General features: G+C 38.2%; 1 protein-coding gene across 3 annotated transcripts in view; it reads left to right on the top strand.

The window, feature by feature from the left end:
- Positions 1–11,930, top strand: part of LOC135183510 (guanine nucleotide-binding protein G(I)/G(S)/G(O) subunit gamma-4-like) — a 91,548-nt gene that overhangs the window by 39,357 nt on the left and 40,261 nt on the right. For all 3 annotated transcript variants that reach the window (XM_064158575.1, XM_064158574.1, XM_064158576.1), the window contains exons 22-30: positions 377–508; positions 2,919–3,549; positions 3,894–4,071; positions 5,493–5,662; positions 7,016–7,246; positions 7,968–8,134; positions 8,625–8,774; positions 10,049–10,240; positions 10,739–10,917. In XM_064158575.1, the coding sequence (XP_064014645.1) occupies positions 377–508; positions 2,919–3,549; positions 3,894–4,071; positions 5,493–5,662; positions 7,016–7,246; positions 7,968–8,134; positions 8,625–8,774; positions 10,049–10,240; positions 10,739–10,917 (2,030 nt within the window). The remainder of the gene's footprint in view (positions 1–376; positions 509–2,918; positions 3,550–3,893; positions 4,072–5,492; positions 5,663–7,015; positions 7,247–7,967; positions 8,135–8,624; positions 8,775–10,048; positions 10,241–10,738; positions 10,918–11,930) is intronic.

The raw sequence follows: 11,930 nt of genomic DNA, 5'->3' as shown, positions 1-11,930 counted from the left end.
TACCATCAGATATAAAATTCCTCATAAGAGTAGAATGCACTTTTTGGTACTTCAAGCCTTATTAGGTGAATTTGGGAACAATCGCCTGTTTTCAACATGGCAAAAAGTCCAAGTTACTACTGCTTGTATTCCTGAAGGGAAGGACCATCTTTAAATATAAATGCTTCAGAACATCATAATATTTTCAGTGTTCTGAAGTAAGTTTTAAAGATACGTCACTTAAAATTGTTCACAAGTGCTTTCCTCATGTGCTTCTGAGTCGAGTGTTTCTCATTAGCCTCCTGCCATCAGCTTGAAACGTAACTTGAATTCTATGAGTCTAAATATGTCAAGAATGCAGGCTTAAACTTTTATAAAAGTTTTTTTCCTTTTCTAGATGGCAAAATTTTTCAAGAGAAGGTTGAATCACTTAAATACCTGAGAAATTCTAGCACTGGTGGGAAGTCGGTAGACAGCTCTGCATTTGTGATTACAACTCCGACTGGATTTACAGCTTTACCACTGGAAGGTAAAAGAATGCTGGAAAAACAAAGACCTTAAGACACAGACACAGTCCTTTTGGCAGCTGAATAGAGTGATGCAAAGTGTTATTTTCCCACAGACGTTTCTTACAAATCTCCCCCTGCCCCTTGGAGCTTGATCCCTAAACAGCAGAGTAAGAAGGGTGGAATTGGACATGCTATCTTAATTGCTCCTTATGCTCAAGTTGGGATGAATTTCCACTCTGATGGCTGAGGCAGTGAAGTGGACAAGATAGCTTAACAATGGCATTTGCTGACAGACATGCTAGAGATGTATGAGAATGCCCAGTTAAGGTGATAGTTCAAATAGGGTAGCTGCTTGTGGTTCAATGTCTATACATTAAAATGATGTTTTTCTTCATTTGTGCAGACTTTTAAAGATCCATCTAAAAATAGCTTTGATGTATTGACATTTAATTATGCTGCAGATACACTGTTCCTGCATGATAGAAGATACGAAAGTATATCTTATAAAGAACAGTTTAGATACCTTAATTATATAAGTTAAAATTGTGTAGTCTTCTAGAAACAGTCTCGTTATATAGTATTCTAAACAAGTCAAGGATTATCACAGTATCATCAGGGTTGGAAATGATCTGTGAGGTCTCTTCCAATCAGTTTTGAATTCCTCTGCTATAGATGCTGAAATGCTGTGAAATTGTTAGTTCAAACTGGTAACTTTCAGCTGATGTGCTCTAAGTGTGAAGTGTTTTGAATCGTTATTGAATCAAATTTTTGATCATACTGTTTAAACAGGCAGTCAACAAATACCACCTGCAAGACAAAAATCTGAAACTTAAAGGCTTAGGCAGAAGTTATATAAGGAGATGGGCAGTAAGAAATGAAATGTAAATAAAAATGTGTAATCTAAACAAGCTAACCAATATATACAAAATTGGGGTGAAAACCAATTACTGTGATCTATGGTTGAGCTGCTGTATATTTCAGACCATGTATGACTTGGCTATATTCTGTGTATTGGCAGTGTACTTCCATTTACAATTAACATCTTGTTCCTACTCTGCTTAGGAAAGGCAAATTGATTCTTCAATCACTGCTTCAGTTGAAACAGTGTTAGTTCAAGTACCTTTTAGGGTAGCAGTGATATGAAGAGCAGATCACAATACTAAACTGTTTATGGATTGCTCTAGAAAAATAAGATTTCACACATACTTTTTTCTATCAAGAGTATAGAACTGTTCTTTATTAAAGATGAATCATGTATGTCAGGAATAGAATTATATAATGGTTTAGGTTGGAAGATCATCCAGTTCCAACCACCTGCCATAGGCAGGGACACCTCCCACTAGAACAGGTTGCTCAAGGCCCCATCTGACCTGCCCTTTAACACCTCTAGGGAGGGAGCATCCACAACCCACTTAACATAATATTTTGTGAAAACAGATATTTGAGTATTGTGGTTCTGAATTTGAATTTCTAAATTGAGATAAATATTTTAAATTACATACTCATTAGGTAAATTGCTACCTGCATGTGGGTTTGCAGTTTACTTTTCTACTTGCTAATATGTGTGCAAGTATGGCTGTAAGATGGTTGTAGCTATATGGGTTCTTTCTGTTGTCTGAATGCCAGCTTGGTATGACTATGTTTGCACATGTGTAGGTGTGTATATATTTATTTTATACATATCTCATTAAAAAATAACTATTCCTGGTGCATTGTCATTGCATTAGTACTAACTGGCACATAGTTCTCAAAATACTTCTGAAAGAACAAAGTCTCCTTTTCCTGGACTAGCAGAAGGCTTCTTCTACCAATCTAGTATACAGATGCTTTCCCTCTTGAAAGTCTGTTTTATGTAAGACATCTGTAATGTGCTGTGGAAGTTTGACTCTTCAGGTCAAAAGCTGTGCATGAAAGGAAGCCCTGTTAAATAAGATATGCAGTGCTTTGTTATACATCTGAAGTACATGCAAAAGGGTTGGTGAACAGTATTTCAATATTCACTCAAGGTAGATTGGGCCTCTTATGTAAATGTGCCAAGTAGAACAATCAAATCTACCTGACCATGCATTGAGCAAGATGGTTGGGATAGTCAATCTCTAGAGGTGCTTTCCAGTGATTTTTATGATTCTGTACAAATTCCTGCTCAGGGTTACTTGAGGGCATCATAATGTAAATCAAGACACTCCAATATGGTTACAGAAATTATTTTGCATTTTCTGTCTGTCAGGTTTGTGACTTGCTAAATATATGTATGCATGATAGTTTATTACCTCCTAGTGGACCTAATCTGAACTACTGCAGGTGTTGAATCAGTTTTGCTGCAAAATTAGCTTGGGTCATCACCGTGTTGAATGTATGTGGAGTGTAACATTGAGGGAAAAACTTGTTTCTAGTGTGAAAGGAGTACTAAAGATATCCTTATTTCTCTAGGAAACGTTTCCAAGGGTACTGTGCAGAAGATAACTTTTCAGATGCCTAAAAGGCTTTGCAAAAGTTTACCAACATCTCCTACTTCCTCACCCAAAATTCATCGAAGGAAATTAAGTGAAAGAATAGGAACAAGTGTTGATGACCTGCAACTTATTGACAAGCCTGACTCCCTTGATCTCCAGGGTAGAACTGGCTTCACAGGAAGTTCTGAAACCATGAGGAGAGTACAAGAAGAGACGTTTCTTAGCAGTTGTGAGTCAGCAAAAACAGTTTGTGACTCAGAGTTAACATCTGCTGAAACATTTGAAGAAATTGCAAAAGAAGAGTTATCTGAAAATGCACTTGAGTGTAAGAAAGCAGATGTAGACCTGAAATGTAGTGAAGGTGGTGGTGCTGCACCTGAGCCATCGCTGCGTCGTCCAGACAACCTGAAAGGAGTGCCTTCGTTTCAGAAGAGTCAGAGTAATTTTGCAGGGCTGGGCTTGGCGTTTTCCATTCATGGGGGATCATCTGTCATTGCTCGCTGGCCAAGCTTTGCTGACAAGAATGTACTTCCTGAAGACTCAGAGAATCTTGCTTTTTCTTCAGCTGATGAGAAGCCTCAAAAAACATTTGAAAGCCCTGATGACAGGTAAACTGATAAATAAAATAATCTAGCTAAGTATGAGCTTCAATTTCAGTTCTTCATCCTGATTGCTATTCTACAAGAATTGGAAGTCTGAAAATTAAGTTGTCTTTGGCTGTCATAAAGTTGCTATGGTAGCTCACAAATTATATCACAAGCAAGTAGATCTGGTCAGATTGTTTGGTAATTTGGCATCCACAAGCAATGGTTAATGAAGAGTGATAATAGCATTGGAGAAATACTTGCCAGATGTCCTCTTTCTTCCACCCCCAAAATATGCTAACAATTATGCAATTCTTTTTTAATGTTTCCTTGTTTAGACAAACTGCACTAAATTCTTCTGTTTTCAGACATACAGAGGACTGTCTTGTGCTTATCTGTTGTGGATTATATGACCTTTTGCGTGGAGTTCTTCTAATCCTACCAGACAGCATGCTAGAAGATGTGATGGACAAACTTATCCAACCTGATTATCTTATAGTTCTTGTGAACCACCCATCTCCTCTTATACAACAAGGAGTCATTAAAGTAAGGCTGTAGAAAGTGTTTTAAGCTAAAAAGCTATGAGCTGGCATAGTTAACACATGGGAAACATGAAGTATTGGTAATGGTTTTTATTTTGCTTTCTTCAGTCTTCTAGGTTTACTTCTGAGTTTTAAGATGTTTCCACTCCCTCAGACTGTTAAAAGAACCACCAAACATCACCACACAAATGTAGAACCTTTCAGTGGATAAATACAGTCTGTGATCTAACACACAGATCTAAGAGCATATGATAGCATTATTGATATTGTGATGGTTTGGGCGTTCCCTGCCCCCTCACACTTTAAAAATCACTCAGACTAGACTCAGCTGGCTCTGAAAATTGAATGAAGCTTTTATATTTTTTATTTTTTATTTTTATATTTATGATTACTTATATTTTTATTTTTTATTTTATATTGTGTCTTAGCACAATATACAAGCAGATAGTTACAGTACATACTGTTGTATACAGAGATATACAAGGTAAAATGTAATAAGGAAACACAACAGCGCTCCCAGAAACCTGAGTCCCCAGGAGGGGCTCCCAACCACCCTTCCACCTTCTCCCACCCCTCTCTACCTTCCCCCTGGCATTGCCTTGTGCCCAAGGAAGAATGGAGGGTCAGCCAAGGGGAGTTAGGAAGCAGGTGGATTAATCAGGTTAGGTTAGAGAGAGAGAAATGCAGCTCAAAGTCCAGGCAGTGACCGAATGTCTTATCTACGTTTGGATTCTTGCTCTTATGCATCTCAGCAAGCCTATGAGTGAAGCAAACATCACCATTGTTTCTCTTTCACAGTCTGCAATCTAGTTCTTCTCACCAAAACATTCTAGACAGCTTCAAACTAGCACAGTTATAAACAGATAAGCATGCATAATGTTGGTATCCACATCTTCAGTGTTAAACACACAATGCACTTCAGTATGTCTGACTTTCAGTTATTCTGGGCAGCAGTTCCCACATTTGTGGCCTGAGCATGAACTTGAGGCTTGGAAATGTTTTCAGAGACAGTGTTCCTTGATGATAACATTGTGGAGATGAAAAGCTTTGTGAATCCCTGTGTTTCTGTGAAGAAAAGTGAAATGATACAGCTTCATTAACAAAATGATCCAAAAGCAAAATGATACATGCACCTGCATACACAAAGTGCAGAATTAAGCAAGTTTAAAATCAAATGTATTTAATCATTCTGATGTGTGTTTTCATCTACACCAAACTTGACTAAAAACCTGAGTCTTCACATTAAAAGGATCAAATCAGCTGTTGGATATAACAAGGGCAGTATAGAGAAGTTTCAGTACTAGAATTGGTATTTTTAATCTGAGGTGTAAAAATGTTTCAGATTTGTTCAAATCACAGGCAAGAACTTAAGGGAATTACGTTAAATGTTTAAATCTTGCATCATAATTATGCATTTATTTTTAGCTGTTGGATGCATATTTCAACAGAGCAAGGAGAGAGCAGAAGGAGAAATTCTTGAAGAATCGTGGCTTCTCCTTGCTAGCCAACCAGCTGTACCTTCACCAGGGTACTCAGGAAGTTGTAGAGTGCTTTTTGGAAATGCTCTTTGGCCGCTCTGTGAGTTTGGATGAAGAGTAAGTAATGCTCTGCTTTTACATCCTTCATCTGAATACTGGAGCCGCACGCAGTGCACTTTGCTGGAGGCAAGGATGTAATAGCTTTCTAATTCTATTCTCTTCCTAGTACTCAACAAGCATAAAGATAGTGCTTTCCAAACTGTTTTGATTGCAGCTTTAACATTTAAATGTGTTAAGGACTATCGTATGGCCCTTAAGTTGTAAGCAAATCATCTGATGGGTTCTTCTAAACCCTTGGCTCCTCTGAGGGCCTTCGAGACCTTTGCACTTCAAATGTTGATTTAACTCTTGCCGGGTTCTTTTTTATTCTGCGTGAAACTCTGATGTATATTTTTGATGTTCTCAGAAGCAGTCACTAGACTTCTGCTACTGGATTTTGGTAGGTGGTTAAGAAAAAAGTTTGATGCCACAGCTGCTTCTTTGGCTTGGCCATGAATTTAAGTTCGTATTCACAGATACATCCTTGAACCAAAGAGCCGCCTCATATTGACAGGGAGATTATCTTTAAGCAATTACTCAAGTAAATGGTATCTTTTAGTAGTAATCTGACTACTTAACAGTTGTACAGGGAGAAAATGCAGTGAAGCATAATCAGCAGCACAAAACACTTGCAAAAATCTCCTAAGTTACTGCCTCTGCAGGATTTGTAGTCAAATTACTTTTCCTGCTGGCTTACATTCATCCCCTCAAAAAATATTCCTGTTTAAATGCAAGGCTTAAATAAGGCTGCTTAGGTAGCCCCAAAGCAAAGAACTCTTGCTGCTTCAGGGCTGATTTATGGGTCTGGAAAGGAAATGATGATGTTTGGGGGCTTTTAGGATTGTGTATAATCAACATGTTATGGGCCACTAATGCTTTATCTTAATCCATAAGTAATACAAGGTCTGAAGCATTGTCCTGAGTTCTTCAATTGCAAATAGTCATCAGTAGTGGGTGTAGAATACAAAACCTGTTGTCAGTCAATATGTTGTTCTACTGATGCCAAGCTGTATCTGGTTTGATAGTGTCTGTGCTAGTTGCAATACTTACTACAGGGAAGATTGTCATATTTTTTCAATCCTTAATGGAAGCAAACCCTGTTTTGAATGAAATCTGTAATACAGACAAGCTGCTATTTATCTGAAGCTTCACATAGGCAAAAAAAATTAAGTGCCCAAAGTATATTTGGGGTGTTTATTTTGCCCTTATTTCCTGAGTAGACAGACATTGTTAGTCCAGCAAAATGTGGGAAATTGCCATCAGTGTCTCTGCCAAAATAGTAGCATGGACTAATATTGCAGTTGTATGTATTAGTTGCATATACCAGGTTGCTGTTTTAAGGATGTCACTCGTTTATGTTTATGTTAATAGATTTGATCTGGAGGATGTCAAGAATGTCGGACTGTTTAAAAAATGGTGTGTCATTCCTGTTCTGGGTCTGATAGAGAACTCTTTATATGATAATGTTCTGCTTCATAACTGCTTCTGTCTCCTGCTGCAAGTCATAAACTCATGCTCTAAAGTTGCAGACCTGCTGCTTGATAATGGTTTACTCTACGTGTTGTGTAATACACTAGCTGCTCTCAATGGACTGGAAACAAAGTGAGTATTGTATCAGTTGCTACACAACCTTAAATCTAACAAAAGTTATTGTATTTAGTTGCTTTACTTAAGTTGTCAGTGAGAATGCACATAATGTTGTTCTTAGGATTTTTCAGCTTTAATTGTATGTGTAAGTGAAATTACAGTTTAAAGTGCAAGTTTTTCACATTGTGCACTCGAGTGCACACCTAATAAAGCTCACCAGAACACTAAGATGGTCTTTCCTGTACTGCCTGTGACTTAATATTTGAAATTTTGAGTAACTTAGAAGATGTACTTAAAATTATTCTGTACTTAAAGTTACATAAGGAAGGAGAGGTGGAGATTTGTCAATTTATTTCATCAGTTGATATCCCAAAGAAATAGTTTTCATGTTTACCCCAGAATTGTTTAGTTCATCATTGCTACAAAATTATATTATTCTGAGCTTTTTTTTTTTGAGCAATGCAGGATTTTAGACCTCTTCTTATAAACCTGATAGTAATTCTGCTTTTTGCAATAAAACTCTGTTAAAATTGTAGCATTAGAATGTCTGCCAAAGATAACACTAAAGAATGTTTTTGATTACAGTTTTCTAGCCTTCAGCAGTAACATTTTTTATTATTAAGTAAAATATTAGGTAGAGTTAACAGAAGTAAAAAGGGGAATAGAAATGAGTCTTATTATGGGTTACAGTCTGCAAGAGTTGTCATGTTTCTGGTAACTACAACTTTGTTTGCAGCATTCCCTTGAATGACTACAAGTTACTTGCATGCGATATACAACAGCTGCTGGTAGCAGTTGCAATTCATGCCTGCAGCTCCTCAGGTTCTCAATATTTTCGTGTTATTGAAGACCTCATTGTGCTGCTGGGTCATCTTCAAAATAGTAAAAATGCAAGGATGCAAAGTAAGTTATCTGTTTATTTTTGGGGTCACGGGACTGGAGGACTAAATTCCATCACCACATTTTTGTTTAAGTTAGTATTCTTGCCAAGGGAGAAGGGGGAGTCTTTTGGTGGTAGAGTTTCTTTCTCTAAATGATTCTCAAAGCAGTAGTTTTCCTCAGGAGCCTGCCTTATGGTAAAGAATTGTGTACTGCCAGTTGAAACAAACAGTGGCTATAAAAGATCATTAGGGACATTTAAATGGAAATGTGCTCTGCAGTTCCATTTAGTGTGTTTCAGAATCGTCAAATCCAGTGATTTCCTCATGAGAACTGACTTGTGTACTGTCTGTATCTGTGGAATAGTGAAGTGGCTCTCTATGTGACTACTTTGGAATTGGGAGTTCTGCAGCTTTTGGCACATTTTGTGTTTTACTCTTTACAAACACCTGGTGAAATATTCTTGAAGACCTATAAAAAATGTCCTGTATCCTTTGTGTGCCTCTCCCTGTAGATATGGCAGTTGTTCTGCAGTTAAGAGTTCTTCAAGCAGCTATTGAACTAATAAAAACTACAGCAAACCAAGATGCTCAGGAGCAGGCCAGTTCAGTCCCATCATCTGCACCACATCATGCAATGTTTCAGAAGCGGAAAGGCATTGCTGGTGAGTACCAACACTGTTAATTAGAAACTGTAATTTCAGTGATACAACAAATGAGTCCTACTGCTTTGCTGTTTCTGTGGATTTGCTTCATTTGAATTTATGGGGCCGTAGAACTGCTTGAGAGCCACAAAGATGGAACATCTCTTACAAGGAGAGACTGAGGGATCTGGGGCTCTTTAGCTTGGGGATGAGGAGACTGGTGGCCTCATCAGTGTTTATGAATATGTAGAAGGTGAGTTCCAGGAGGATGGAGCCAGGCTCTTCTCGGTGATGCTCAATGACAGGGCAAAGGGCAATGAGTAGAAAGTTTCATGTAAACACGAGGAGGAATTTTTTTTTTTCCCTACGAGAGTGACAGAACACTGGAACAGGCTGCCCAGAGGAGTTGTGGAGTCTCCCTCTGGAGGTATTCAAAACGTGCCTGGATGCATTCCTGTGCCATCTGGTACATAGCATAGCAGTTGGACTAGATAATCTTTTGAGGTCCCTTCCAGCCCCTGACATTCTGTGATTCTGTGTTTTTTGTGTTGGGAGGAAGTAGGGTATTAAAATGACATCTATTTCTGTAAAAACAGGAATAAAAAAGAATTTCCAAAGAATCTGAACAAATATGCAAATTCTACCATAAATCTGATCTCGAGATGAACTTGTTTCATCATATCACTTCTTGAATTTTATACATGTACTTTCAAATAGGAAAAGGTTTGAGACAAGCTCTCCTACGAGGAGAGACTGAGGGAGTTGAAGCTGTTTAGTTTGGAGAGGAGAAGGCTCTGAGGTGACCTTATTGTGGCCTTTCAGTATCTTAAGGAGGCCTAAAAGAAAGCTGGGGAGGGACTTTTTTTAGTATGTCAGGTAGTGATAGGACATGGGGGAATGGAACAAACCTAGAAATAGGTAGATTCAGACTGGATGTTAGGAAGAAGTTCTTCACCATGAGAGTGAGACCCTGGAACGGGTTACCCAAGGAGGTGGTTGAAGTCCCATCCCTGGAGGTATTTAAGGTCAGGCAGGATGAGGCTCTAGACAGACAGATCTAGTGTGAGATATCCCTGCCCATGGCAGGGATGTTGGAACTAGATGATCTTTGTGGTCCCTTCCAACCTTGACTGATTCTATAACCACCTAGATGATAGTTAGGTTCCCTTCAATATGAATGTATTTAAAATGTTTGATTTCCTTAAATGCTGTGGACTCTTTGATGTAAGCAGTTGCTGATGAATGTTTTTTTGGCACACTTTAGTAGTATGCTGTTAATACTTTTCTACTTAAAGGCTCTAGAAAATTTTCACTTGCTCAGTCTGATGCTCTGCTGATGAAGATGCGCTCACTAGCAAGTGAGGAATTCACCATGATGATGCAGCGGAGAATGAGCCAAGAAAATCCTGTCCAAGCCACTGAGGCAGAGTTTGTACAACGGTTACAGCGGCTGACTGTTCTGGCTGTGAACAGGCTCATATACTTAGGTAGTGTTTTTTTGGTTTGTTTCTGTTTTCATGAAGCCAATGCAATGCTACATGAAAGGTGGATTCTTGCTTTTAGTGAAGTGTTTGAGAGGAAAGTAATACCATTGACACTGGTTGAGTGGCTTTAACCTTAAAGCGCCTCTCTGATTTGTCTCTCAATATTATGTAACTGACAATCTGGATACAGTTTTCATCTGAACTGAACAAGCTGTTTTAATTCTATTAATCCATCCATGTGTTAACTGCCTGAATGATTACCTGAAGACTGAAGTCTGCCAGAGGGAGCACCTGCTCTCTTAAAATGCATTAGTTTGCATGTGTCTATGAAATAGCTACATTTTTTAGCAAGACTTGATAATTTTGGGGGTTAGTTCAAATTCTGTAGGAGCAAGAAAAAATAGTAAGAAAGGCCAGTATTTGATTTAATGCCAACTGAAGTGTGCTTGGATTGCCTTGCTTGAGATGGTACTAATCCATATGTGTCTTTAAACTTTCTAGCATGTACTGAAGAGTGCCTTGATGTACTGGGCATAACAGAACACGCAAGTCAAAGCAGACTTTCAGCATCACAGGCAGATGTTCCTGAAGAGGAAAGCCAGCAAGAACTGCCTAGCAGAGGAAATCCTTTTCTTAAAGAAATGTTCAAAATGTTGGTGGAAGGAGTCAAAGTATCTATTGTAAGTAATTAGTTGTGCACACTTAAAGCATGTTTCATAGAGCTCCTATATTAGGAGGTTTTCATACATAGTCTTCTGTCCATAAATGCCTTTCTTACTGTGTCTAAATTCAGCTGTGACATTAAAAAGCTGTTTTGAGCTTCCCAGTTAGCCTGCAGTTGTAGACTAATAAATGTATATGTTCTGATTTTTACCTTAACTCTTAGCAAAATTCTGCTTCTTTAACAAGCAGACAAAGGTTAAATAGACTTCTGTGCAGTCCACAAATTTGCTTTGTCTCTTAAATCTCAAGGCTTTTGTTTGGAGCTCATACAAACTACTGTGCATCCACAGATGATGGAGAGTTTCAACAGTTTCTATCTGTAATGTATTTCAGAGTCAGGAAGGGGAATATTATTTTGTTTCATTTGTTGCCAAAGGGTTGAGAGCTGTAGCATTTGGTGGCATGGACTCCACAGGTTTTTCCAAGGGAAGACATTTATTTGCACAACTTATTTTTCTTATATACACTTCCAGTTCTATTCACGTGGCAATCTACAGATAGTCTTCAGATCACACCCTTTATTACCCATGCATGCTAATTACATTGGTTAATTACATCAGACTTACACCTGCCTTCCTTCTGTTCACACTTCCATTTATCTTATCTGTCATCTACACCTAGGTGGCAGACCATTGGTTCATACTAAACTGAGCTGAAATAAGTCATTCCCATAGAGAGCTTTCTTTTTTAGCTTACAGGTATTAGCTTGTCAACCTTTCTAAGGTGATTAGGCTTCACTTGGGTGACTTCATATGATTTTGTTGGGAAAACTTAGTGCTTCTTGCCTCTCTATTGCTCTTAGATTGTCTTTATAGAAAGCAACTCAACCTGATTTTCTTTCTAGCTCTGGAAAATTCGGTTTGTTAGGTCTATTGTCTTTCCATCGTGCCATAACTGAAGTAATTCTTAGAGATGGCAGGCTTATATGTGAGTCCAGTGCCTGTTTTTTCATCTTTTGAGGTAATCCATT

Source organism: Pogoniulus pusillus, chromosome 18 (genome assembly GCF_015220805.1).
Source record: "Pogoniulus pusillus isolate bPogPus1 chromosome 18, bPogPus1.pri, whole genome shotgun sequence".
In the NCBI taxonomy this organism is placed as follows: Eukaryota; Metazoa; Chordata; class Aves; order Piciformes; family Lybiidae; genus Pogoniulus; species Pogoniulus pusillus.
The sequence above is the reverse complement of the archived record's forward strand: the minus strand, read 5'-3'. Positions and strand labels throughout refer to the sequence as shown.